This window comes from Megascapheus bottae, chromosome 20 (assembly GCF_031878675.1).
Source record: "Megascapheus bottae isolate mThoBot1 chromosome 20, mThoBot2.hap1, whole genome shotgun sequence".
NCBI lineage: Eukaryota > Metazoa > Chordata > Mammalia > Rodentia > Geomyidae > Megascapheus > Megascapheus bottae.
Window position 1 is genome coordinate 19740711 of NC_143528.1, and position 27952 is coordinate 19768662.

A 27952-nucleotide genomic window follows, 5' to 3' on the forward strand; every position below is an offset into this window, starting at 1 on the left:
AAATGGTTTGTGAGAAATGTTAGAGATTACCATAGAAATAATATCTGCTCTTCAAACTCTTCTGACTGGGACAAAAATTAAAAGGAAGCAGGCCACCTGGTCAGTAAGCAAGTCCTCATCTCCACAATGCTATCTTTTGCAATGTGTTTGCTCAAGTACATCAAAAATTAGCAGGTTTCACAAATGGAGTCCAGGACCTCTCCCACATGTGTAATGTGTGTATTTTATAACACCTCCAGTACATAAAAAGAACACACACTTTCTCTCTCTCTCTCCAAGTGTTTGTTCTCAAACCTCTCCAGATCTCAGCCCACCTTGGGTCCAACAGGTGTTGACTGAAATTAGAGCATGATGAGAGCGAATTCTGATGGGCAGGGAGGATGCGGATGTGGTCCCTGGAGTTGTTGTGTTTTTGGGGGGGGGGCGGGGGCGGGTACCTCGAAGGGTAGGCTCACCTTGCAGTCTGGCCTGGTCTTGCAGAACTTGAAGCCTGCCCCAGGACCCCCGGACAAGCACAACCCGGTCTCCCTCTTCCCCCCCCCCACCCCCTCCCCGGCTTTCAGGTACAGGGGAGGGGGCGGGGCACAGCTGCCCAGCCGCCCGGTTGCTAGGCAACGGGATGCCCCTGGGGAGGGAGGGGGCGCGGAGTGCGTGCGGCCGGGCGGTTGGCAGGAAGACCTTGAGCAGCAGAAATGAGCCCTGGTAGGAAGCGGTCGAGGGGGTGGGGGGGGCTGTCCTTGGAGGGGGAAGCCGTGTGGAGGTTGGAGGCGCGAAGCGCGGAGCCTTTCGCTCCCGGCACACTCCGGGAGTTTCTAAGGTCGGCCTGGAATGAGGACGTCTTATCTTTCTGAGACAGAGCCTGGCTACGTTGTCCGGGCTGGCCTCGAACTCGGTACGTAGCCCAGATTGGCCTTGAGCTCCCCAGTCCTGTGCCGGGATTCGGTGCGCCACCGCGCGGGCCCCGCCGGCCGCACCTTCCCCAGCAGGGCACCGGCGGGGCTCAGTCCCCGGAGGAACGCGCCGCCCCCCGGCCCTCCGCCCACCGCCACCGCAGCGCGGCCCCAGCGCGCCCCCCGGCGGCCACGAAGAGCACGGACGGTCGGAATCACCGCCTCTGGCCTCTGTGGCTCCCTGACTGCTCCCCCCCTGGACAGAACTGAAAGCCCTGCTGGGTTCTGTTACAGAAAGGCATCCCGAAGAAGAGGATGACGTCGATTCCTTTCTCCTTTCAGCGTCCAGGGTCCTAAATTGCTCCGAGGGAGTACAGGAACGTGGGGGCGGCGAACCAGGTAAACATCTCCCAGGCCAAAGCTCCAATGAGAGTGATGTCTCTGCCTTGTCCTGACTGCAGGGAATGGATCCCAGGCCTACATCCCTGGCTGAGCTGGCGCAATGAATTAACAACAGCTAACGACACACTTTGTGCCAGAATACTAAGGACATAAATGTTTGGACTCAGGCCTCACATAAGTCCTATGAACTAGATACTGTCATTACCACCACTTGACAAATGAAGAAACAGTCCCAGAGAGGCTCACCAACACCCCCAAAAAACACAGGTATCAAAGAACAGAACCAGCATTCAACAGAGTATAGGAATCTCCCACCACCCTAGAAACTGCTGTTTTGCCAGGTGCCAAATAAGAATTGCTGAGTGGCTCACTCCTATAATCCTGAGCTGCTCAGGATGCTGAGACCCGAGGATCATAGAACCCAAACTGAGTAATAAAGTACATGAGACTCTTGTCTCCCATTAACCAAGGGCAAATAAGCCAGAAGTGGAGTTGTAGACCAGCGGGTACAATTCTATCCTTAAGCACAGTGATAGCACCCAGGCCCTGAGTTCAAGCCCCAGAATCTATACCAAAAAAGTAAAATAAAAGGGAAAGATGAAAATTGCAGGAATAATATCTTAGTATTTAAAGAGCTTTGTGGGTATCATGGTCACAAAACAATGTAAACATGAGAAAACATTGTGGAAGTAAGCAAACAGCAAGTAGCATGAAAAACTTTGAGCTTATGTAGAAGGAAATATAATCCTAGATTTCTCCTCCTTTCTTCACAATGACTAAAACACTGAGTACAAATGAAACGTGTGTGTTAAATCCATTCGAGCCACTTAAACCTTTTTAGGATATGCTCTGTTTTTACAAAAAGCCATGTCATTAGCATCTCAGAAACAGAGCTACTTGTCTTCTTATTTTTAAGTATTTTTCTGTTGCCACCTAGTGGTTTATTGTAAGAATGAGAACACTGTTGTAATCTCAAGTAGATATTTTCTTAAAGTGAGAATTATTTCTTAAATTTATTTTGAGAGTAGCCCAGTGCAAATATTAAATGTGCTGATTGCTCCTTCTACCCAACAAAGTTTGGAGCCTGTTTTTTTTAAGTAGCTGTTAAATATAAACTTTTAAGAATTAAATGACCTAATTTTTCTATTTACTTTTTAGACTATGGCTGTATATCAGAATCAGAAAGTCAAATCCAACCACAATCAGCCCTGAAAGTGAGTGTACATAATTTTATTATCTTCAAAATCCTATGTAAAGGCTGATCTTGTTCAGAACAAATACTTCTTTAATGCATATAGTTTCTTCCACTTTAAGCTTCAGAAAAAATCATGCAAGTGCATTGAAGAGCCAGGGACTAAGCAACTGGGTGATGTGACTTCCACGTGACCTTCCTGGTATCTAGCAACTTTTAGGAATAGAGAAAAAAAAATATATATATATATATTCAGCTACCTTTTTGCCAGAGCCAGCCGGCAGCGAATTGGGATTCCTGACTTTGGGGGTGAAGACTGGGAAAAGAAATAGATAAGAAAAAGATGGGGTTGGGAGGACTACAGCCCAAGTCAGCAGCCCAAAACTCCAGCTTAAGGCAAGCTTAAGACTATAGCCTAAGGCCGTGAGCTTAAGAGTATAGCACCGTTTATTTCAAGTTCCAACCTTAAGTACTTTGCTTAAAACAGGGAAACTGCCAGGGGTCACATTCGTACAAAACAGCAATCAAGTCTCAAATAGGTTAAATGAGAAGCAATTAACACAGCCCAAAATCATGATAACAGCTTGCTTCCTTGTGTACTCAATTGTGCAGGTCCAAGGTCACTGACCCCATACCCAGTCCCCAACAGCTTTTAAAATCTAATACATTTCTGTAATGTCATTTTAGGTTCTTCAGCATCAGCTGGAATCATTCCAGGCTTTGCGAATGCAGACTTTGCAAAACGTTACCATGGTACAACTTTTATAATATATCTATCTAGCTATCTGACTTATCTGTTTATCTATATGTGAAATAGCCTAAGAGCATTCCATTTTCTAAACTTAAGGGATCACTTTTCAGGTAGAATTTTAAAAGGTGACAATTTATTTCAGGCTCAGATATTTTTCTTGGGTAAAGTATATTCTTCTCTCTGTTATACTTATTTCAATATGAGACCGAAAGGAAAAGCATTTACTGAATTTTAAGTGCAATTTTGAAGTGCTGCCTGCATACCATTTACATATAGAAGCTTTCATAAGATTTAAAATATAACTCAACAGAGGTAGACAAACTGCCATTCAATTCCAGTTGGGGAAAAAAATCACAAGACTCATCTAAAAACAAGTAAGGCCTGGAAGTTTATGACTAGTCCCTGCAACTCAATACTGGAGGTAGAGGACTGGGAGCATGGCCTAGTGGTGGGGTTCTTGTCTAGCACTCAGGAAGCCCTGGGTTTGATTCCTCAGTACTACAGAAAAAGCTGGAAATGGTGCTGTGGCTCAAGTGGTAGAGCTCTAGCCTTGAGAAAGCCCAAGGACAGGACTCAGGCCCTGACTTCAAGCCCCATGACTGGCAAAAGAAAAAAGAATTAGAGGTAAAAGGATCTTAGGAAAGAAGGCAAGGAAAGACAAGCAGTCTGGGAAAGACGTTCGATTACTTAAAGTCACTGAAAATCCTTGAAATCACCTACTTGGTATAACCAAGAATCCTGTTACCAGAAAAAAAAAGGCTCATTCCTTATTTCAATTATGCTTTCTTAGGATGGCATATCCTCAGAATCTATTTGTTGTTGAGAGGACTGAGAGGAGCTCTAGGCATTACTTCTAGGGTCAATTGAAATACAGAGGAGAGAATACGATTTTCTTTTCAGAGTTTATACTAAGATTCTTGGTCTGATTTTGATTGATCCAGATTGGATCACACTCATTACTTGAATGGTCACTCTCCCAGGAGGTGATTCTTTGATAAATCAAGTCACATGTCCATCGTGTAATCTTGATGCTAGAAGAAAAATATCCCATATCATCCATGACAATAGATTTCATAAGAAAGAAGCACTGTAAATAGAACAGGGTACTGATATTTGGGTCATAATGCAATATATGCTAACAATGCAATGTCAGTGTGGGCTCAATATGCTTTAGAAGGAACATGGAACAAGAGAAAGCTTTTGAGCAAGTGATAGAAATGATTCTATTCTGCTAACATAAAACAATATTTCAGACCTAAAAATAATTGAAATATAGTTCATAAATTCTACTGTTTTACAAGGTTGCCCTGATGATTTTACAGCCATAAAATCATAATTTTCTGAAAGATACCGTCAATAAGTAAATAATTGGCCTTCCCTATTATGGAAATTGATTTTTTGACATTTTTCAATTGGTTATTCTTTTTTTCATATATTCTTATTGTAATTATTAGAAGGATTACATTATATTCACCAGATAGAAGGTGCATTACTTCACAAACATTGATATTGTTTCTCATGCCTTGGTCCCCATTTCCCTCCCTCACTCTGCCCCTCATCTTGTTTTCCCCCCTTCCCATCCTATGTCAAATAACAAAATAAGCATATATATAATATATCAGATAACAAGGTGAAATACTGTAACAATATGAGATAACAATGAGAGATAACAGTACAATTAAGGACAACCATCACTCATATATGGCTTTTATTTCTATATCCTGGAGGTCCTTTCATTTAGCATCATCCTATATGGCCTTATGTTTTTGCTCTATTGTAAATCTCTGCTAGGAGAGGCCAAGGTTTCTACTGGTTATGACAAATGAGGGAAACCACTGAGCCTATGTTCCTTTGAGTCTGGCTTTCTTCACTTAATATGATTTTTTTCTAAGTCTTTCCATTTCCTTACAAATGGGGCAATGTCATTCTTTCTGACAGCAGCATAAAATTCCATTGTGTATAAATACCATATCTTGTTGATCAACTGAGGGGCATCTGGGTTGGTTCCATATGGTAAATAGTGCTGCAAAGAACATCATTGTGCTAGTGGATTTAGTATGTCCTTGTTTCTGGATGGTTGGGTAAATGCCAAATCGTGGAATTGCTGGGTCATAGGGAGTTCTATGTTTAATCTTTTGAGGAACTGCCATACTGCTTTCCATAGTGGTTGAATGAGTTTGTACTCCCACCAACAGTTTAGTAGTGATGGGAATTGATTTTATGTGCAGGAAATATGGCATTATACTGTTTATCATTCCTATCCATTTATAAGGTATACAATCAAGTTTCAACATTCTCACCTTATCTTTTAAAGGTACAGTCTGAAATCAGTGAAATATTGAACAAAAGCATTATTGAAGTAGAAAACCCACAGTTCAGCTCAGAAAAAGCTCTAGAAGTGAGCACATTTACTGAAAAGGATTTGGTATGTTGTTTTCTGCAAGTCACCCCCTATATTTGGGTACTTCAAAAGTATTACTACCAGTCTATCTTCACCCTTATCTCTCTCCCCTTACAGGACAAATGGGCTGTCAAAGAGGAAAACAAGAAAATTCCTGTACTGAAAACCTCAAAAGATGTGCGTTTACTCTGTAGTTTGACAGTTTTCTCTTTCTTTTAAGAGAGTCTCTGAGTGGCATCTATCTTAGTCCAGATACATGAAATGTTTCCAAGTACATTCTATGGAAATATGCATACCTAACTGTCCACTTAGATTGATGTAGACGTAGAAGGAATTCCCCAGAGTAGCTCCAAATCACAGTGGCCACCACTGCCCACACTGATTTGAAATCACAGTTGCAGAGCCATCACAGTCCCAGAACCAGAAATGCCAGCAACCATTGACAAATAACCCAGAAGTGAAGGTATTTTCTTCCTTTCAATTTCACGTAGATACCACCCCATGTGATCCTCTCCATCATCTATGCCAGTCTGTTGAAAGATGCTAATCTTTTCTCGTTCTGAAACGAAGGGATTGGCCCCTGTTTCTTCACCCATAAAGAAATAAGTATGGTTTTAATGAGCAAATTGTGAACATCAGAATTACAAATCTTGAAACAATGGTTGTTCTTTCCCATTTAAGGATAACACCTGGGAACCAAGAAAGACAGAAACAGAGATAGAAACAGAGACAGAAACAGAGACAAAGAGACAGAGGGACAGAGCCAGAGCCAGAGAGGGACTTAAACCACATTAGTTAGTTTTCTTTGCAATAAAAATGGATAAAATGCTTAATTCCATTTATAAATAAAACAAAATCTTGTCTTAATTTTTTGATCATGTGACCAATGACAGGACATTTCTATATGTCTTTTATAATGCTAGCCTCTAGAGAAGCAAGAAAAAAACCTTTCTTTGGAGAAAATTCATCATTTTGAGAATTCCAAACCTCTTCATTCAATGGAAGGAAAATTTATTGGCAATAATGTTAATGGTTTCTCTGAAAGTGTAACGATGCCATTCCAGACACATTTCAAGGACATATTAACGCCTGAGAACTTGAGAACATCAACAGATAATTCAGCTTCAAGTATAGCTATGAGCTCTTCAGAAAATTCCAATACATTGAGAAATTATAAGGTATATAGTTTTCTACCAACTGTACCTCAAAATATGATGTCACAGTCTGTCACAGACCTTCAAAAATCCACAGTTGCTAAACAATTTCTGAAGCATGGATTCTGTGAGAATTTAGATGATATTTGCTTCTCCATTAAACATATGAAGGAAGAGCTTCAGAAGTCACAGGAGAGGGAACTAGCACTGACAAAAGAACTTAAAAACTTAAAAACAGACGCAAATTTGTACAATAATGGAAAATTCAACCTATCCCCCATTCAGAAGGAACAAATGAACTTTGTTAAGGAAGGAAACATAGATGCTAACTTAAATGAAGATCTCAAATCAAAAAGAATTTCAGAATTAGAGGCATTAGTCAATAAATTACTCCCACTCAGAGACACAGTGTCAAAATTCCACGTGAGCTTTTGCAGGAAATGTAGAAAGCTATCTAAGTGTGAAATGCATTGGGGAAGAAGGAATGATAAAAATAATAAAGACATTCCTCTCACCAGCAAGAATATCACAGACTTAAAATTCCGTACGAGAGTTCCAAAACATACAATGTCATTCCTTGACCAAAGGAAACATGAAGTAAAAGACATAGACAGACAGCCATTTGTAGTAAACCCAGGACCCATAACATTTGAAGATGAGAAGACCTACAGTGTCAATTCTGTTGCCGAGTGTGTTGCCAAAATTCAATACTTACAGAATTACCTAAAAGACTCCATGTATACACAGAGAAAAATCACAGAACTGGAGAATGAAAATAGAACCCTTAAGACCAAAATGAAACCTCTTATCTATACCACACAATCACTGATACAGAAAATTGAAAAGTATGAAAAGCAACTCACCAGTCTGATTGAGGAAAAGAATATTATTCACTCCCAGTTACTTAAAGAAGAAGAAGAAAGCAAAGAATGTCTGAAAGAATTTAAGACACTAATTAGTAACTATAATGTTCTCCAAAACCAAAATAAAATTCTTGAGGAAAAAAATTGCCAACTGTCTTTGGAGAAGCAGCAAATGTTAGAAGCATTGGAACAACTCAAAAGTAAAGATCACAAAACTCAGAATGACATAGCCCTCATCCATAATGAGAACAATCGAATGAGCATCGAAATAGAAGCAATGAAAACCAGCATTCTACTGGTTCAAGATGAAAAAAATGTGCTGGAGAAAAATGCTTACCATCTGCTGAAGGACAAAACCTCACTTGAGAACGAACTGAAAGAAAACCAGCTTGAGATGATTCAGCTAAAGGAGAAAGAAAAACTTGCCAAAACAGAGCAAGAGACACTTCTTCAAATGCTAGAATCACTGAAGCATGAAAGGCTGAGTCTCGAGACAGCCCTAGAGGATTCCACCACAGCGAGGCAAAAGATGGAACAAGAAATTGAGAATATTCAAGTCTATCAGTCCACAGCAGAAGAAAATTTCCTGAAAGAAATAAAAAATGCAAAAGCAGAAGCAAGTATTTACAAAAACAACTTGTCTGAAATGAGCCAAGAGTGTGAAATGCTATCCAAAATGGTAAGGGAAATTAAGACAGACAATCAAATTCTGAAAGAAGAACTAAAGAAACATACTCATGAAAACACAAAATTTGAACACAGCATCAGCCGACTGACTGAAGATAAACTGTTTTTAGAAAACTATGTAAGAAGCATAGAAAACGAAAGGGACACCTTGGAATTTGAGATGCGGAACCTTCAGCGAGAATATTTGTGTTTAAGTGATAAAGTGTGTAGTCAGAATAGTGACCAATCAAAACCAACTTATGCTTTGAGAAGAGAGAAATTCCAGTTAGACTACCATGAAGATACTGCGAGAAGCAGGAGCAGACCTTTAGCTCCAGATTTCAAAGGTACGTATGCTGTGATCCACTACTAGAAATGCAATCAGGATTGCTCAAGCTTATTAGTCACTGACTAGAGTACAGAAATGAGAACACTTGAAGATGACTATAATTTACTTTCTTAAGTTTTGCATTTATTTATTGTGTTTTTGAGAATGAGAATTTTTTGAGAATTCAGTTTTGAGAGGATGTCTCACTATGTATGTCAAACTGTCTTCAAACTCAGAGTTCTGCCTCCAGAGTAGCAATTGCTCAAATTTACTTGATAATAGAATTTAAGGCTTTTGGTTCTTTGGGTGACATCTCTACTGTACTTTAGCATTTACGTATTTTGAATGCGAATGATGCTTTTTTGGCAGAAAACAAGTAATTTTACATTTATTCTGTAATATATTGAGCATTCCCACCTTAAACATATTTCTTTTCTCTTTTTCAGGAATTCCAAGTAAGCTATATCAATTGTTTCCATCCAAGATATGTAAATAAAAATTTTAATTAAAAAAATCCTTGTTTCAGAAATTTCCAAGTACTTTCCCTCTCCACACAAAATAATCTTAATTTTATATATGTTTATAATAACCTTGTAACTGACATGTATATATATGTGTGTGTATGTTTATATTATTAGACTATCAAGAAGTATGGAGAATCTGATCATTTGTCCATCTAATAAGCTTAGAATGGTATCATCATAACACAGTTTCATGGTGTCTAGTAAAAAAAAATGGAAGTCTTGGGTCAGCAACAAAAGAGAATTTGCTACTCACAATGGTACAGTAGCTACAGCATTGGTATTTCTGCAGAAGTTCTCAAGCCTAATTTCCTGTAGCAACTTAATGAGGACCACACAGTGGGATGTGTAGAATACCCTTAAGTTTACAGAAGCCAAGTCTTCTATAGGGTGCAGTAAACATTCCTATTATTATCTCTGGATGGAAACATTATTGCTGACTGTAAGATGTCTGCCCTGCCTCTTCCCTCTAGCTTCCAAGACTGTAAGCAAAGTTACTGTTTGCTTCAGGTGGCAATAATATTATCTAGAACTGTTGGTCACATAATTCCTCATTAAATCTTGCCAAATGCCTTTTCTACACTTAAGATTATCATGATTTGGGGGTCGGGGGCTTGGCTCAGCGGAAAAGCCCTTGCCTGGCAAGCGCAAGGCCCTGGGTTTGGTCCCAGGCTCTGGACAAAAAAAAAAAAGCTATAAAAGTTATCATTTGTTTTTCTTTTTTGATCCTTTAGTATGGTAAATAGCACTAATTTTGAAGCATCATACCAATCTTGCATTCCTGGAATTAACCCCAACAAATCATATTGTATTGTCTTTTATTTCTTTATTTTTTTGTCAGTCCTGGACCTTGAACTCAGGGCCTGGGTGCTGTCCTTGGGTTTTCTCATGGATAGAGATTTATCACTTGAGCCACAGCACCATTTCTGGCTTTTTTTCTACATATGCAGTACCAAGGAATAGAACCTAGGTCTTCTTGCATGCTAGGCAAGCACTCAACCACTAAGCTAAACTCCCAGCCCCAATGTATTATCTTTTAGTATATTTTGCCCAATTCAGCTTAAGTTTAAAGCTTTAAAATTCTCTTTATCTATATTTACTAAGATAGGTAGATAGATAGATAGATAGATAGATAGATAGATAGATAGTAACATTAATTTGGAAGCATCGTAGCAACCTTGCATTCCTGGAATTAACCCCACCAAATCATATTGTATTATTCTTTCAATATATTCTGCCCAATTCAGCTTAAGTTTAAAGCTTTAAAGTTTTCTGCATCTATATTTACTAAGATAGGCAGATAGATAGATAGATAGATAGATAGATAGATAGATAGATAGATAGATAGGAATTTATTTTTTAAAGTTTACATCTGGTCTGGTTTTAGTATTAGGAAAATCCTGGCCTTACAAAAATGTGTTAGGAAGTATTCCCACTTCTATTTTCTGAAAAAGTAGTATAAGGTCAATATTGACATTATTCCTACAAAATCTATAATAGACACCACCAGAAAGACTGGTGTTTCAAACCTTCTGAGATTTTAAATTTGCAAAATATCCTTCATTAATAGATGTAGAACTATTCAAATATTTCTTTAGTCAGTTTTGGTCAATTGTATGTTCTGAGGGATATGAACTTTTCACACAAATTTACAAATTTATTGTCATAAACGTGTAATATTATATTTTAATGTTCATCGGTCCTGTGAAAATGTACTATATTGCTGATGCTGGTTTCGGGTCTTCTGTTGTGTCTTTATCAACCTAGCTAGAGTTTATTAATTTCATTGTTCTTGTGTAAAAACAGCTTCTTGTTTCAGGTTTTCTCTATTGATTTGCTTTAGTTCATTGATTTTTTTTCTATTTTAATCATTAATCATTTCTTAGCTTTGTTTAGGGCTTAATTTGTCACTTTTCCACTTTTTTGAATAAGGATCCTTATTTTTCTCTACTACCTATGTTTAAAGCTGTAATTTTCCTTTCAAGTACTATATAAATATATCATCTAGTTTAATATGTTTTCATATTCATTTAGTTCAAAATACCCCACATTTCTCTTGTTATTCTTCATTAGATGGAAAATTGAACTGAATTGCTTGATTTCCCAGTATTGGAGATTTTCAGATACATTTCTATCTTTAATTTTTCTAACTTAAAATTCTGTTATGATCAGAGAACGTATCTGTATAATTTGCCTTTCAGTGAGACTTGTTTAATTGCCCAGGATATGTTCTATCTTCATTAGTACTTAATGTGAACATGGAAATAATATTCTGCTATTGTTGCATGGAATGGTTTATAAATATCAACTCAGCAATTTGAGTGCTGAAAAATATCTGTATTTTTTTTTTGTCAGTCCTAGGCTTGAGCTCAGAGCCTGAGTACTGTCCTTGGGTTTTCTCAAGGCTAGAGTTCTACTACTTGAGCCACAGCACCATTTCTGGGTTTTTACTATGCATATCGTACTGAGGAATCGAACCCGGGTCTTCGTACATGCTAAGCAAGCACTCTACCACTAGGCCAAACTCCCAGTCCAATCTATATTTTTATTCATCTTTCTTTCTACCAGTTCTGAAAATTACTGAGAGAGAAAAAGATTTCTTCATTCTACCTGTGTTAGTTTGGGGTGTTTAAAGCTCATTAATGCAGATTTCAGCACATGTATGTCCTATTGGCAAGCTGAGCCCTTTATTATTATGAAGTGACTGTCCCTAGTGATGTCTCATATTCTGAAGTAACATTCTGATATAGAAACCATAGTTGTTTTTAGATCTGCATAGCAAATTTGCATCCTTTTGTTTTGTATTGATGCCTTAGTAGGGCTGAGGAGGGATAGAAGCTCCAGGAGAGGCAGCTCTAGGGAGCTAGAGACAGATACAAAAGGATGCCAAACACAAAGTCATTTATCTTCTCATGCCAGATGCCATGCCAATAAGTTCATTCTCACTCCCCTCAACTCATAATATGTTGCTTTGTATAACTTACAAATATAAGACCTAGTACCTTGTAATTTGGAACCATGTATACCCATGTATGATACAACATAAATAGGTATAATATTTGTATTGCTGCTGAGTGTTTTGATAGGTTATGTCATTTGACTATCACTACAGTTTATTTTAAATGTTTCCCAAAAAAAAGCAAGTTAAGATTTTGCTGTGCACTTTTCACCCTCCAATCCTTACCACTGCCCCTCCCCTCCCTCCTCCCACTTCTTAACACTAAAAGTAAACTCTTTCGAGTGGTAGACTACATTTTAATGCTTAGTAACTAGATAGTATATTACACTTAAAAATACAGATCTAACGTAGGTCAGACATCCCACCTTAAATTATTAGTATATATTATTTATTAAGTGAGAGTGTTGAAATCAAGGACAATATTAGAGTTGCAGGTTGAAATTCCTTCAAAATACTTGAGCTATCTATTCCACATATAAGGGAATATATCTATTCCACTCATAAGGAGTCACGGTTAATAGGACTGTAGCGAAGCAGTCTTGTAGTTACTTGTATTCAGTGTCCTAGAATTAGAAAATAACATATATTTAATTTTATAGTTGCACTTTATAGGCAAAAATTCTGTGTCCTGTCATAATTTGTAAACATTCGCATAATTTTCTAATGGTGATTATCCATAAAATGATTCATTCCTCTCATAGTTTTTGGTATCTTATCTAGCACCTTGACACTTTATACACTCTAGGCATATATAGTCTACCACTGAGCTACACACATCTTCGGCCCACAAGCAATGTTCCCGTCAACTTAAACCTTGATTACAGTCAGATATCATTGAGCATTAATGGCTCGTGCCTGAAGTGGTGCTGTAGCTCATGTGATAGAGCACTAGCCTTGAGCAAAAAGAGCTCAGTGAGAATGTCGAAGCCCAGAACCAGCAAAAATAAATAAGTAAAGAAAGTCAGATATATTTAGAAATAGATAAAATTTAAAAGGACAATTGTTACAGGAAATTCTTTTGTGCATATGTCTATCCTGGAGCTTGAACTCAGGGCCTGGGCACTGTCACTGAGTTTTTAGCTCAAGGCTAGTGCTCTACCACTTGAGCCACAGCTCCACTTCTGGATTTTTTGGTACTTAATTGGAGATAAGACTTTCATGGACTTTTTTGCCTGGGCTGGCTTCAAACCACATTCCTCCGATCTCAGCCTCCTGTGAAAATGTTTAACTATTGCCCCAAAAGTTAGTAGTTTGTAAAATTAAAGTCAAATAATCTAAAAATTGATCCCAGCTATACAGTTCTAAGCCAGCCCAGACAGAAAAGTCTGAAAAGATTCCATTTCCAAAATAATTAAACTAATAATCTAAACTGGTGGTATGGCTGAAGTGGTAAGGACAAGCTAAGCAAGCAAGCCAGGCAAGTTTGAAAGTCTGATTTCAGGCTCTGGCACTAGGAAAAAAGGAAATAAAGGCAAGAGAGTAAAATGTAAATGAACAAATGTTAGCAACGTAGCAGATTGGATAAAAAAATCAATATATTTTATATATCTCATGTGCTGAAGCAAAGTATATTCAAATAAGACAGGGACTGTCTGCACATGGTAGTCTATGCCTGTAATCCCAGATACTTGGGAGGTGGAGATAGGCAGGTCATGGTCCAAGACCAGGCTAGGACTAGGGCTCAGGTCTAAAAACAAAATAAAGGAAAAAGGGGATAATTTAAGTGATAGAGAATTTGTTTAACAAGTACAAGATTCAGAGTTCAAACCCCAGTAAAACTAAAAGGGAAAAAGAAAAAGATAAGTGAACAAATAAGAGATGAATGGACTGGGAATGTGGCTTAGTGCTTGCCTAGCATGCACGAAGCCCTGGGTTTGCTTCCTTAGTACCATATAAACTGAAAAACCCAAAAGTAGTGCTATGGCTCAAGTGGGAGATTGCTAGCCTTGAGCAGAGAGGTCAAGAGATAGAGCCTAGGTCCTGAGTTCAAGCCCCAGAACTGGAAAGAGAGAGGGAGTGATGTGGGGGGAAGGAAATGGAGTAATAGGTTACAAAACTATACAAGGGACTTCAATTTTATATATCACATATTAAAACTAAATATATTTAAAACCTAGTACCACCAGTGGCTCACACCTGTAGTCGTAGCTACTCAGGAGGCTGAGATCTGAGGATTACAGTTCATTCAGGGCAGCAAAGTTCATGAGATCCTTGTCTCCAATTAATCATAGAAAAAGCCAGAAGTGGAGCTGTGGCTCAAGTGTTAGAGAGCAAAAGGAGCTAAGGGATATTGCCCAAGCCCAGAGTTTAAGCCTCAGTGACTAGCAAAAAATATGTGTGTGTGTGTGTGTATGTATATATGTATGTGCATATGTATGAGTGGATGTGTGTAGATTTGTATACATTATTTGTAAATACATGTATATATTATAGATATCTATGAGTTTCATTTTTTAAAAGCTGATGTTTGCACTGAAAGTTATTTCAAAGTAAGGATAGAACTCTCCGATGCCAGAGGCTTCCTAACAAGTGCTAAGAAATTTCCTTTGAGAAATAGCTGATGTTCTAATATCTATAGCTGATGGAATTCAAATCATGCTTCATAACATAGTGCCTTCCACAGGGAAGACAGGTAGATAGAAGGTGTTGATATATCTAATCATGGTCAAATGTACAATCTTTTAAAAGTATGCATTGATAAAAGATTATTTTGAAGAAGTACAAAAGATAGACATTGTAAAAGCCAAGTAAAAGCTCTTCCTACCTTTTGACATTCAAAGCCACTATACTTTCAACTGGTCTGCTTTTTGGTCCATTTGGTGGATGGAAAACCTTGTCACTTTTTCCAGTAATCTCCTTTTTGAATTTAACCACTGTTGGCTCAACAGAATGTGCTGGATATGCATCAAATGTTCCAGCCTTCATTCCACCAGGCTACAAAGAAAAATGAAACAATTTCACTAGATTTCATGAAATGCTTCTACAAATTTAGGCCCTGAAGAACTTCATACTTTGGGAGTCTAAAGAGTTGGTTTCACATTCTTTAAAAAGCTATCTACACTAGGGCTGTGAAAGGTGGAAAGAATGCTGAAGGGGTGACATTTATCAAGATGCATTGCAGTCATAAACTGACATGTTGAATTGAAACTCCTCTACTGGTGATACTGATCAAGATGTACTGCATTTATAAACTGATTTGTTGAAGGTGCCCCTTTGCACAACTACTTGAAGGCAAGGGTGGCTCATGCCTGTAATCCTAGTGACTCAGAAGGCTAATATCTGAGGATCGCAGCTCATAGCCAGCCAGGGAAGGAAAAGCCTATGAAACTTTTACCTCCAATACACTACCAAAAAAGCCAGAAGTGGACCTGTGGCTTAAGTGGCAGAGTACTAAGTCCAGAGCCAAAAAGAAAAAAGCTCAGAGACAGTGGCCAGGTCTTGAAATCCAACCCCAGGAAACCCAAAAAGTAAACATAATAATAATACAAAAAGAGAAACTTTTGTACAACTACTGAAAAGGAATTTTTTTAATGAATTGGCTTACTTAAAGTGAATTTAGACTTACTTTTTTTCCAGGAGAAGAGGGTTTAAAAGCTCCTGAAAGTAATTCTTTTTTCACTTCTTTTTTAATTGGAGGCAAAGTTTTCTCAAAGAAGTAAGGATTAACATCAAAATAGTCCCTTGGGTAAAGATTTAACCTGAATGGAGTCCCTTTCATTAAACGGTGGTGTTCTTCTCTGTATTTCTATAAATTAAGTGGTTTGACATTACATAGCATAAGTTATATAAACTGGAAACAATTTAGAAGAAACTTCTTTTACATTTCAATATAAACATGTAGATTTTATAATACATACTGCTGAACACATTTTTAAAAACATTCCTGTCCTAAACTTTGCTTTATAAATGAAAAATATGCTGACCTCTGAATAAGTATATGTCTATTTGTTTGGCATATACATTTATTTGATAGAATGTATTGCCTGAACAAAGTTTTAATGTCTAGGCAATATTAGTTCTATTTAAGCAAGGATTGGTCTCTCGTGTCCTGTTCAAATCTAGTTCCTTCTTGCCTTTTAAGGATTTCTCAGAGAATGTTAGAAAGTTAGTTATCCTTTATAGTGTCACATCTTCTATAATTGTAAATGAGACTATTACTCTCCTTAATGTGTTGTGAAGAATAAAATTATGGATATAAAGCACCTGGTACATAGTAGATTGTGTCATTTTATTACAAGAACTTAATTTTTACCTTGTAACAAGAAGATAGATAGAATATCTATCTACCTAGTACTCAAGCTAAACAGACTTCTTTGCCCTTATGTTACACTTGTTTTGCAGGACAGTACTAAGTATAAAAACTGCTGGTTGTTCATAAATTAGCAAAATAATGTATGTGAAAACAAATTATTTTCAAAATTCATTATAAAATATATTTCTTTTTTGCTGGAATTTCATTATTCAACAGTGAATTTAAATGAAATCTCAAATAGTTACCGGAGAGATGATTTTTGCTAGTAGAAACATGGCCAAAGGTCTTGCAGAAATTTTATTCTTTAATCCTTTTAAATTTCTGATGCCAAGAGTGTGCCCTAGTGGTAGAGTGCTTGCCTAATATGCATGAAGTCTTTGGTGTGATTCCTCGGTACCATATTCACAGAAAAATCCAGAAATGGTTCTGTGGCTCAAATGGTAGAGTGCTAGCCTCGGAAAAACCCAAGGACAGAGCCCAGGCCCTGAGTCCAAGCCCCAGGACTAGCAAAAAAAAAAACAAAAATCCTTGTTCTTCTGTGTCCCCTTCCTTTCTCCATTCTGTAAGATCTTCACCAAGTTAACAGAAGACTCACAGTCACAGCTAGTTTAGAGAGATGCAAGACAGATATGAATAACTACAGTAGGAGCTACAGAATCATCCTGGAAAGGATGAGGATTTAGAGCAAAACCAGAAATTTCATATCAGGAAGGTTAAACTTATCACCAATTTATAAGCATCCATCTATAATTGCCTCAGTGATACAAAGAGAGGGAAAAAATATTCTGATCACAAGTGAACCTGCAAAGTCAACGAAGGGTTGAAAAGTCAGAGGTCATTTTACCTTATAACTTGCTTTCCACTCATCATAGAAATCGGCAGAGTGTGATAATTGCTTGCCTATGGTCACATTTGCATAGCTAAAGAAGGAAAAATAAATAATGGTGAGTTACAGAGGGTTCAGAAATCAATATTTTCTTTCAGAACAAATGATATAAAGCTATGCAGAGTATCTTACCCATATCCAGTTCCTTTCTTCCCCGGGCTTGTGTATAAATTCTTTCCAGGAGGTTCATACTTATCCTTAGGCTTTACCTGAGCACTGAAGAATGGGACAGGACCTCCTATTGTTCCATAGTAACTTCCCAATCCACTCCTTCGGGACAGTTGGGTTTGGTTTGTAAAAAGAAAGAGGTTAAAATGTCAAATTTCACTTGAGACACTTCACCGCAAATATTCCAAATACAGAAAGAAGGGGGGAAAGATATAAAGGAATTGCCTGCTTGACTCTACTAAGAAAAATATCTTTTTCTGTGCATTTTAATCTATTCTAATTTTTCAAAAGCACATTTTTTGTATGCCAGTTCTGGGGCTTGAACTCAGGGCTTGGGCACTGCCCCTCAGAGTCTTTGTGCTCCAGATTTCCTGCTTTGTCTGGGTGGTTTACTGGAAGTAAGAGTTTCACAAGTTGGACTAGCTTCCAAGCACAGTCCTCAGATCTCAGCATCCTGAGTCGCCAGTGCCCAGCTAAACTCATACATTTTGAGATATGCTTTTAATTTTTTAATGTCTGTTTCAAATTTTCCACATAAAACTTCATAATGTGGGAAATCAGGGTGACTCCAGTTTGTATAGTGGCCTGTAAACAATAAACAGAATTTGTATGCTTTTGGATGACTCAAGCATTTTAAGGCAAGCTGGTTAATAAATGATTTATTCTGAACATCCATTCAATGAAAACTATAAAAACTATTATTTCAAACTATTACTTTTGGAAAGAAAAATACTTAATTCCATCAACAATCATGCTAATTTCCAAGTTGCCACTTAAGTTTTTACATTAATGCAATAGTCTACACAAACAGAACACCAGATATTTATGTTAAAAATTTTTTAAACTTAGGCTGGGAGTTTGGCCTAGTGGTAGAGTGCTTGACTAGGATGCACAAAGACACAGGTTCAATTCTTCGTACCACATACATAGAAGGGGAAAAAAGGCCAGAGTGGTGCTGTAGTTCAAGTGGTAGAGCTCTAGCCTTGAGAAAGCACAAGAACAGTGCTCAGGCCCTGGGTTCAAAGCCCAGGACTGGCAAAAAAAAATTTTAGACTGAACCTTGTTCCAGTAGTTCACACCTATAATCCTTGCTGAGATCAGGAGGATCATGGTTCAAGGCCAGCCTGGGTACAAAGTTCACAAGACCCCATTCTCAATAAGTAATGGAGTACAGTGGGTGTATTTATCATCTGGCCATAAAGGAGAATGAAATCAGATTGTAGCTCAGGTCAACACGGTGAAAAATGTTTGGGAGACTCCATCTCAGTTGAAGCTATGCAGGGTCACGTGTACCTGTCAACCCAGCTCCTATAGGAAGTCTGAAATAGGAGGATCACTGTCCAATTAATTATGTACTTTGACAAAAAGCCAAACAGCAAGTACAAAAAAGAGCTGGAGGCATCCTCAGTAGTAGAGGTCCCGGGTTCAAACCCCAGTAACAAAAATACCAAATTTGGTAAAATATTAACATTAACTGCCTATTTTATTAACTCCTACTTATGATCATCTGTCATAACATGTTAAAATGCATTGAAGAATAATATTAAGTAATGATATCGCAGTGAATTCTGGATTAGCATTAGTTAACTAAAATGTGATTAAAGCACTCGCTGAACCGTCATAGCATTGAGAATTCATTCAATGCCTGTGATTGGAGCCAGGTAGATAATGGGATCAGTACACACTGTATGAAGGTGTTGAAATACCACACTAAAACCCATTAATATATACAATGAATATATCATAATTAAAATATTTTAGGGAGATTTTTGGTCTGTACTGAGGCTTGAACTCAGGGCTTCATGGACTTGCTCAGCTTTTCTACTCAAAGCTGGTGCTTTACCACTTGGGTCACACCTCCACTTCAGCTTAACTGATTCATTGGAGATAATAGGCTAAAGGACTTTTCTGCTGCAGTTGACTTTGAATCATAATTCCAAGATCTCAGCCATCTAAGTAGCTAGGATGGTAAGTGTGAACCACTGGGATCTGGAAAAAGGCAATATTGATACTTGATTTAAAAATATATAATCTGTCAGTAAGAAGTATATATTAATAAAATAATTATGAAGAAGAAAATATCCTAGGATCCAGAATTTGATGTTGAATAAGTGTCTATATCAGGACTGCTTATTTAAATCACCAATCTCTCTTTTGGGGAATACTTTCTATATCCCACCAAATTACAAGGTTTTTTTTATTTATATCTATGAACTATTCAAAGAAAGGAAAGCTAATCTAGTTATAAAATTGTTATTGCCTGATGAATAATATAGGCACATTATAAGCTAGTGTATCAATGTGTCAATTCACAGTTACTATGATGAAAGTTTATCACAGGTTAGGAGAAGACTAAAAAACAAGAAAATATAATTTAAAAAGGTAATTTAAAAGGTAAAACATAGTACATGAAAAAGTAATGACAAAAAATACAGTTCAACATTAATACCTGGAAAAATAAAGAAGTTCAAGAAATAATAATAATATTTAAAATATTAACATTTAGTGAGTATTTAGTGTTGAAAAATAAAATATAAAGTCCCCAGGAGGACTAAAATGGAGAATAAAAATCCTAATAAAGATCATAAATTTTGCTGAGAAGACAATATTGCCTGTTACAAGTAAATCTGTACCATAGAAATGTCGCCAGTGGCTTTCTTTTGCATTGCTAACTCAGAATGCTGAGAGGTCTAGAGAATCACAGTTTGAGGCCAACCTAGACAGAAAAGTTTTCTAGATTCCAAAATAAACAGCAAAAATAGAGCTGGAGGAAGTTTCAAGTGGTTGAATGCCAGCCTATCAAGAGCAATGCCTTGACTTCAAGCCCCAGTATATGAAAAAGAAAAAAAAATGTATTTGCATTGAAGAAAATATAGCAAATAAGTATCAAATAAGACTTCGATCTATCCTATCATAAATTCTAAATCGAGAGAGTCAATAGTAAGAATGAATGATATTCTAAATCTTAACTCTATAACATAAATAATATAGGCTACCTGGTCTTATTCAGTAAGCCACTTATTTAAATGGTAACTGTCAAACTATTATTAAATCTCTCGTGTGTATCTTTCACAGTGATTTTATTTTTTATCAGCACACATTAAATTATATAAGAGCATTTCTTTTAGGATATTTCCACAAATGTAAAACAATGTATCATAATTGATCTCCCCCTCGCCCTTCTTTAAACAATTTCAATAGATTTTATCATTCCATTTTCATACATACAAATAGAACCTCCATTAACTATAGTCATCCTCACTCACTCTACTCACTGATTTTAAAATACTGTATTTTTTTTCTTTCAGAAGTTCCTCATTTTTATTATTTTTTCATATATTTTTATTGTAATTAATAGAAGGGTTACATGATATTTGCCAGATAGATGGTGCATTAATTCCCATACATTGATACCCTTTCACATGTCTTGGTACCCATTTCCCTCCCCCCACCGTCACCCCTCATCTTGTTTTCCCCCCTTCCCTATAAAATTTCAAATAACCAAATACAAATATATCCGATATATCAGGTAACAAAGTGAGATACTGTAACAATATGAGATAACCAAGGGACAGCAAAAGAGATGAGAGATAACATAGTACCTTAAGAACAATAATCATTCATTATATGGCTTATGTTTCTATATACTAGAGATTCTTTCATTTAGCGTCCTACTATATGGCCTTTTGTATCAAGGTTTTGCTCTATTGCATATCTCTGCTAGAAGAGCCCAAGGTTTCTACTGATTATGACAAATGAGGGAAACCATTGAGCCTAAGTTCCTTTGAGTCTGGCTTACTTCACTTAATATGATCTTTTCTAAGTCTTTCCATTTCTTAACAAATGGGGCGATGTCATTCTTTCTGACAGCAGCATAGAATTCCATTGTGTACAAATACCACATCTTGTTGATCCACTCAACTGAGGGACATCTAGGTTGGTTCCATATCTTTGCTATGGTAAATAGTGCTGCAATGAACATTCTTGTGCTGGTGGATTTAGTATGTCCTTGTTTCTGGATAATTGGGTAAATGCCAAGTAGTGGAATTGCTGGGTCATAGGGGAGTTCTATGTTTAGTCTTTTGAGGAGCTGCCATACTGCTTTCCATAGTGGTTGAACGAGTTTGCACTCTCACCAACAGTGTAAAATACTGTATTTTTTTATAAACTAGTCTTTTTTATCAAAAAAAGGTTTCTCCTAATTTTTCCTAATTTCATTTTTAAAATGTCTATCTATAAAATAATTGAGTACAAAAGTAATGTAGAGTGTAGATCTGATAAACCAAGATAATTTTCCCCTAACTTGTCTCTTGCAAAGTTCCTGAACAAATTTATTTTCATCATTTAGTTGGTTTTATCGTACACTCTTGTAGTTATAAAGATAATTAAAAATCATTATCATATTGAGAATATATTTCCAGTTACCTACCAACTTCAATTGCCCAATACATAAACTAGCCTAAGAATCACAGTAAATATAGACTATCATTTGTAAGTCCTACAGAAAATTATATGTATTTCCAGCTAGATAAAGAAAGGTCCAGAAAGTACATTGAAGATACTTCCCCCCCAAAACACTTACGGCTTCTTCCCTCCACTACTGGGGATGAAAGCTTTGGTTATATTCTTTTTGGCTTGTTCCATCATATTCTGTCTCCTCACTTGATTCATATTTATATAGCCTTCGCCTTCAAAAATCCTTGTAAACTGAGGATCAAAATAACCTGCCTGAAGACCTGACATTAATTTTGATCCCCCGGGCAGCATCTGTCTATTTTTGGTTGCATCCTCATTAAATGCTCCTTTAAAAATAAAGAAAAATATTATAATGTTGAGATCAGTAGTAATTAATGGCATGAAAATCTTTTATAACAGGAAAATTTCCAAATGTGACTGAAGACAGTTATGAGTTTGAGCTCTAAAACACTGTGTCAACATGACCACTGAAATTTGTGTTAAATGAAATATTGCCAACCCAGGTGCTGGTGGCTCATGCCTGTAATCTTAGCTTCTCAGCTGAGATGTGAGAATGGTGGCTCAGCCATACAGGAAAATCCATAAGACTCTCATCTCCAATTAGCTACTAAAAAGTTGGATATGGAGCTGTGACTCAAGTGGTAGAGTGCTAGTCTTGAGTAAAAAAAGCTTAGGGACAATGCCCAGGTACTGAGTTCAAGCCATAGCACCAGGAAAGAAGGAAGACAGAAAGGAAAAGGAAGGAAGGGAGGGAAGGTAGAAGGAAGGGAGGCAAGCAGGCAGGTAGCCAGGCAGGCATTAAGACCTGAGAGATTTTATCTGAACATGAAGGGTGAAGTCTGAATTCTAGAGTTAAAAGAAAACTTAAGGATCACCTAACCCAATGTTTCTCCAGCAAACCAACTGGGAAACAGTGATCAGTAAGAATACATGGACAGGCTGAAGAGAATAGTGTTGCCTCCAAATTGGAGCAATTCCACTCCTAAGGATATGCTCAGAACACACAAGTGGCTGTCCACCAAAGACATGAACAAGAATGGGTCATAGATTTGTATTTATTTATTTTTATTTTTTGTTGATCATGGGGCTTGAACTTGGGGCCCCAAGTTGCTGAGCTCTTTTACTCAAGACTAGCACTCTACCACTTTGAGCCACAGCACCACTTCTGGTTTTTCTGGTGGTTAACTGGAGAAAAGAGTCTCATAGACTTTCCTGCTCAGGCTGGCTTTGAACCACTGTCCTCAGATGTCAGCCTGTATTACAGGCATGAGTCACCAGGACTTCACTTGGTTTATAAATTTTTAATAACATTTATTAGTTGTACAAGTCAAGAGGGCACTTGTGTGCTTAATTATCAAAAACAAGACAGACACAGCCCAATGCCCATCAACAGAATAAACTTTTAAATTGTTGTTTGTATAAAAAAACTACTAGTATCCCAGTAATTTGGCTTAAAAGCAATCTGTAAATATTTAGAACATTTATGGTTTGAATCTAGGACAGCTTAATTTGGGAAATTTTAAAATATGAAAACAGTTTTGAAGTGTATACAACCCATAATTCAAGTGGTTCATACAATGTGAATCTGAATAGCTGATTAACTATTAATTTTTTGAAAAAGTGATATATTTAATATTCAACTCAAATTCAATAGTACAAATATATTAACAATGCCTTCTTTTAGCACTTGGTCATCCCATTCCTTTCTGTAGGCAAAGTAAATACTGTATAGGCTTTTTTTCATTTTTTAATACTTACCTTAAGTTGTTTGCATAACAGGGCATTTTTTTTCTGCCACACAACAGTCTCTAGATGTCAAAACATTTCACTGATACACACCAACTATTTTTTAAGCGTTTTAATTCTGACTTTTCTAAGAATTCCCTCAACTATTCATTTAGCATTTCACTTTTCAGGAAAGCGGTGGTAGACTGCCATTCAGGGTACAAGTAGAAATATTGTTTGCATAGTAAGGTGTCCCATCCCATGTAAAAGCAAAATATTCTGGGAGACACTTACCAGAAACCTTTGGGGAAAGAAGTGAAGCTAACTTTGAGGATAATAAAGAAAAGGAATTGATACAGCCGGAGCTTCCTACTCTTAGAAGCTCTTAACTGTATTGCCATGTTCAGATCTCACTACTTTAATACACTGACCACAACATTTACCCTACATGTAAAGTTCAATTGTTCTACAGAAAAAATTCACTATGTTTAGCCACAGGCTACTAATTATACTTACGATTATATGGTGATATATACTTATCACCCACAGAGATGTATTCCATCTCGCTGAAGAGGCCAACCCGCTCCATGTCTGTCTTCCCTCCTTCTACAGGCATGATTGCTTTTTATAGTGGCAACTTCTAAAACTTCCTTAAAGCTACTGGTTCTCATAAAGCCAACTCTTGCTTTACACTAAAAAATAAAAGAAGAGACTTTAGCCAAAGAGTCATTACTGTATATATATTTCAACGCAATTTATTTTCAGCCTAAGACTGCTAACATTCACAGTAAAACAATAGGAGTGGTATTGAACAAGATGCAATGTACTCATAAACTGACATTTTGAATTAAAATCCCCATGTACAACTATGTAATAATAATAACAATGATCCCAGGCTACTGAGGAATCTACTTGGTGGTGTGGCGAATAACACTCATAATCAAAATTATCCCCAGGAAGAATCCCTTTGCCTCTATGTGAAATGCACACAAATCACCAAGGAATATGTATGAGAGCATCCGCTGTATATTTGTTGGAAATGAAATTACTAGATGAGCACAGGTGGCTCATGCCTGTAATCCTAGCTACTCAGGATGTTGAGACCTAAGGACAGTGGTTCAAAGCCAGCCCAGACACAAAAAGCCATGAGACTCATCTCCAATTAACCACCAGAAAACTGGAAGTGGCACTGTGGCTCAAAGTGGTAGAGCAATAGCCATGAGCTGAAGAGGTTAGGGACAGTAGCCATACCCAGAATTCAAGCCCTACAACCAACAAAAAAAGGAAGGGAGGAAGGAGGAGAGGAAGGAGAGAAGGAAGGAAACGAGGAAGGAGGGAAGGAAGGAAGGAAGGAAGGAAGGAAGGAAGGAAGGAAGGAAGGAAGGAAGGAAGGAAGGAAGGAAGGAAGGGTGAAAGAAAATTATAGCCAGTTGGTATAGGAGAAACATGGATAAATGATATCCTTCATGTGAGAAGTTCAATATAGATTTAAAAACCAAAATTATAGGTATAGCCTGAATGAATTGTAGGCATAGTCTGAATGAATTTGACATTCTGAATTGTCTATAATATTGAAACTTGTAACAGCTTTTCAAAATGCAAAGCACAAATACTGCTTTGCAGTATGTGGAAGATTTTTTTTCAAATTTAAATGAATATAAGAAATGAGTCACTGGAGAAATTAGTTCATTAATGGGATGGGGGAGGGAGAAGATAATGGTTTGGGCAAAATAAAAACACAAACAACTAAACAGGCAACACTCTATAATGAATGAATTTGGAATATTTGTAATGATCAGACCACAGCGAGATTTCTTTTTAAATGATTTCACAAACAAAAGGTAAAATATCATATTAAACATGCAAGTATTACTTTCAAAATTAGTGTTTTTAGGGCCAGGATCATGGCCTAGTGGTAGGGTGCTTGCATAGTATACACAAAGCCCAGCTTTGATTCATCAGTACTACATACACAGAAAAGGCCAAAAGTGGTGCTGTGGCTCTGGTGGTAGATCACTAGCCTTGAGAAAGCACAGTGACAGGCCCTGAGTTTAAGACCAAGAACTGGCAAATAAATAAAAAGGAAGGAAGGATGGAAATGTTTTAATTATATACATTCCTTAAAGGAGGCTCAGTGAGCTACTAATATCTTTGTATCAATGCTTCATTTTTTAAAGCACAACCTACACTGTGGACCCAGCATGCATTAGTGCATATGGAGTCCATGCTAGGACTAATGCTAAACACGACCCACTAGATACCTAGTTTGCTACTAATACCCTGGTGCTATTATCCTCATTTTTCAGAATAAGAGGCTGAAGCACAAAGAGGCCAGTAATTACCAGTGATAGTTTAAGTTTACAGGGAGACATGAGCACAGATGACAGTACAGTTCATTCTCAGAAAGTGGCCCTGGGACACAGATCAAATCACCAGGCCAGACTCCTGCTCTACCTCTTTCCTGATTATAGTCCAAAATAAGAACCTGAGTTCAGAACAAGCTGTTCCAATATCCCGTGGCATGCTCACTCACGTCTTTGCAACTAGGGTTCATCTGTGTGAATCATTGCTAATGTGTTACATCAAAAGGGCAAATGTAGCTTCAGTTTAAATGTAAAGGTTAAGGAAAAGAAATATTCTACCCATCTGACTTCTTCCTCTGATCAAGTACACTTGGAAACTAAACATCAGTGGTATTTGGTGAGAGATGGTTTCATTTCTCCACCCACAGCCCATGAAAAGCTTTTCTGTGCTGCTACAAGTGTTCAAGCACACAAGGCCCACCGTCAACATCATATATCACCAAATAGAATTCATCATACACTTCCCCCTTCCAGGGTTATTTTTTAAGATAGGGTCTAGCTTTCAAATAAAAATCATCCTATCATGGGCTACAAAATGCCTGGGATGCAGCAATCTGACTGGGCTTCTAGTTCTAATTCTCAGGTTGGGCTCTCAGCCACAGTACTATTGCACTTTTTCTGTTATCCAGATCCTTCTTTGTGCCCTCTCTGTCCCTCCTTCCCAGTTAACAGCGATGTTTCATTCAGACTGTTTAACTTGTTCACCACCTTTTTTATGCCATCACAGCATCATGATCTTCTGCTCTCAAGCTTTCATCATGTCTTTTCTAATGGGCCATCATTTTACAATCCTAATGTAAAAACTTTGTTTTGGTCTATTACACTAGTAGTAGATTAGAAGGCAGGAAAATAAGTATAATACAAATGGAGTTCTTTCCTTACTAAAATGTGGGTTCCGCAAAAGCAGAAACAATGGTAGGAATTTGGTTCTTCTTCACTACTTTTCCAGGAACTTTCTTATGCTGCCTGGTTTGGACTTGAACTACCGGTTCCAGCTGAGACTACATGTGCTGGATACTCCACAATCACACAATTAAGTCAGCCACGGAGGAAGACAGGCAGAAAAGTTCTTGCCTTGGACATGTCCTCCTATTTAATAATTCTAAAATTTTTATTGAGCAGATTCAAGCATTCATTCATGCACTCATTTGACAGATACTTTGCAAACCTTCCTTTGAGTCGGGTACACAAGTAGAAGTCAGAAAATTCAGATTTTAAGACATATATATAGAGAGAGAGCTCCCCCCCCCACTACAATCTAGTAGACAAGTATCACATGAATGGGGAATGACAGATTTCCTACAAAGAGGTATGGATAAAGTGTCTAGGGGGGGATGGTGAAGAAGACTCAGCTGGGGCTGAGGTGGTGAGGAAATTATGTCCCCTTAGGATCACCTCTTGCAAGAGCACTAGATCCGACAACCCAGATCAGATGATCCCACCTTTAGATCGGGTTAACTCCGCGGTAGGAGCCGCGAGGGCCCGTAGGTGCTCAAACTTAAGCACGAGCACCCAGGGGAATGACTACCCAGTCCTTTCCAGGCGTTCTGCCTTGCACTAGCGTTTGTTGTGCGGCGTTGCTATGGATACGGGAGACTCCATTCCAAGTTCTCTGCGGGGGGCGGACGAGAAAAAGCCAGAACGCGCATCAAAAAGGCAGAGTGATTTGCCATAAACAGTCCTTAGGATATAAAAACTCAATTTGGCGGAAGGATGTCTCCCCGCTCCCGCTCCTCCAGCCATCGGCGAGGAGACACATAATGGTATGCTCCATGACGTACTGCTGCTCAGCATGCTGGGAGTTGTAGTCTAGAGGTCCAAGCCCGGCCCCGTAGTCGGCGATGACGTAACTTCCTGTCCAGCTCACTGACCCTGTAGACTGACGTTTCCGGGCTCTAGTCACAACCACGTCGCAGACATGGTAAGTTCCTCGACTCGTCCGCGACCCCTTCGGA

General features: G+C 37.8%; 2 protein-coding genes across 10 annotated transcripts; one reads left to right on the forward strand and one right to left on the reverse strand.

Annotated features, from left to right (window-relative positions):
• Positions 1-612: 612 nt before the first annotated feature.
• Ccdc110 (coiled-coil domain containing 110) lies at positions 613-9188 on the forward strand. Of its 7 annotated transcripts, XM_090354101.1 has the most exons (9): positions 678-702; positions 857-892; positions 1185-1289; positions 2451-2506; positions 3172-3237; positions 5550-5660; positions 5754-5813; positions 6560-8666; positions 9094-9188. In XM_090354101.1, exons 1-9 carry the CDS (start codon positions 693-695, stop codon positions 9141-9143), a joined length of 2601 nt encoding a protein of 866 aa, XP_090210227.1. In that variant the 5' UTR covers positions 678-692; the 3' UTR covers positions 9144-9188. The 7 variants fall into 7 exon arrangements, with proteins under 7 accessions (XP_090210231.1, XP_090210229.1, XP_090210232.1 ...); XM_090354105.1 differs by lacking the exon at positions 857-892 and having other exon boundaries at positions 613-702; positions 1233-1289; XM_090354103.1 differs by lacking the exon at positions 857-892 and having other exon boundaries at positions 619-702.
• Positions 9189-12504: 3316 nt separating this feature from the next.
• On the reverse strand, positions 12505-27687 carry Cfap96 (cilia and flagella associated protein 96). 3 transcript variants are annotated; one of them, XM_090354110.1, is made up of 8 exons: positions 27440-27680; positions 24151-24326; positions 22016-22235; positions 17398-17535; positions 17224-17299; positions 15693-15872; positions 14892-15061; positions 12508-12690 (listed from the first exon to the last, which is right to left on the reverse strand). In XM_090354110.1, the coding sequence occupies exons 2-8, from the start codon at positions 24248-24250 to the stop codon at positions 12642-12644; spliced, it is 933 nt and encodes a 310-aa protein (XP_090210236.1). In that variant the 5' UTR covers positions 24251-24326; positions 27440-27680; the 3' UTR covers positions 12508-12641. The 3 variants fall into 3 exon arrangements, with proteins under 3 accessions (XP_090210238.1, XP_090210236.1, XP_090210237.1); XM_090354111.1 differs by lacking the exon at positions 27440-27680 and adding an exon at positions 27393-27412; XM_090354112.1 differs by lacking the exon at positions 15693-15872 and having other exon boundaries at positions 12505-12690; positions 27440-27687.
• Positions 27688-27952: the final 265 nt, after the last annotated feature.

What these genes read in the sequence shown, in the direction of transcription:
- Cfap96 (XM_090354110.1), bottom strand. Translation starts at nt 24,250, where the DNA reads ATGCCTGTAGAAGGAGGGAAGACAGACATGGAGCGGGTTGGCCTCTTC. An exon ending in GTATATATCACCATATAATC is followed by an intron (nt 22,236 to 24,150) that starts GTAAGTATAATT and finishes TTATTTTTAAAG; the next exon opens with GAGCATTTAATGAGGATGCA. An exon ending in CCTCTTCTCCTGGAAAAAAA is followed by an intron (nt 15,062 to 15,692) that starts GTAAGTCTAAAT and finishes TTTTCTTTGTAG; the next exon opens with CCTGGTGGAATGAAGGCTGG.
- Ccdc110 (XM_090354100.1), top strand. Translation starts at nt 829, where the DNA reads ATGAGGACGTCTTATCTTTCTGAGACAGAGCCTGGCTACGTTGTCCGG. An exon ending in AACCACAATCAGCCCTGAAA is followed by an intron (nt 2,507 to 3,171) that starts GTGAGTGTACAT and finishes ATGTCATTTTAG; the next exon opens with GTTCTTCAGCATCAGCTGGA. An exon ending in CTTTGCAAAACGTTACCATG is followed by an intron (nt 3,238 to 5,549) that starts GTACAACTTTTA and finishes TATCTTTTAAAG; the next exon opens with GTACAGTCTGAAATCAGTGA.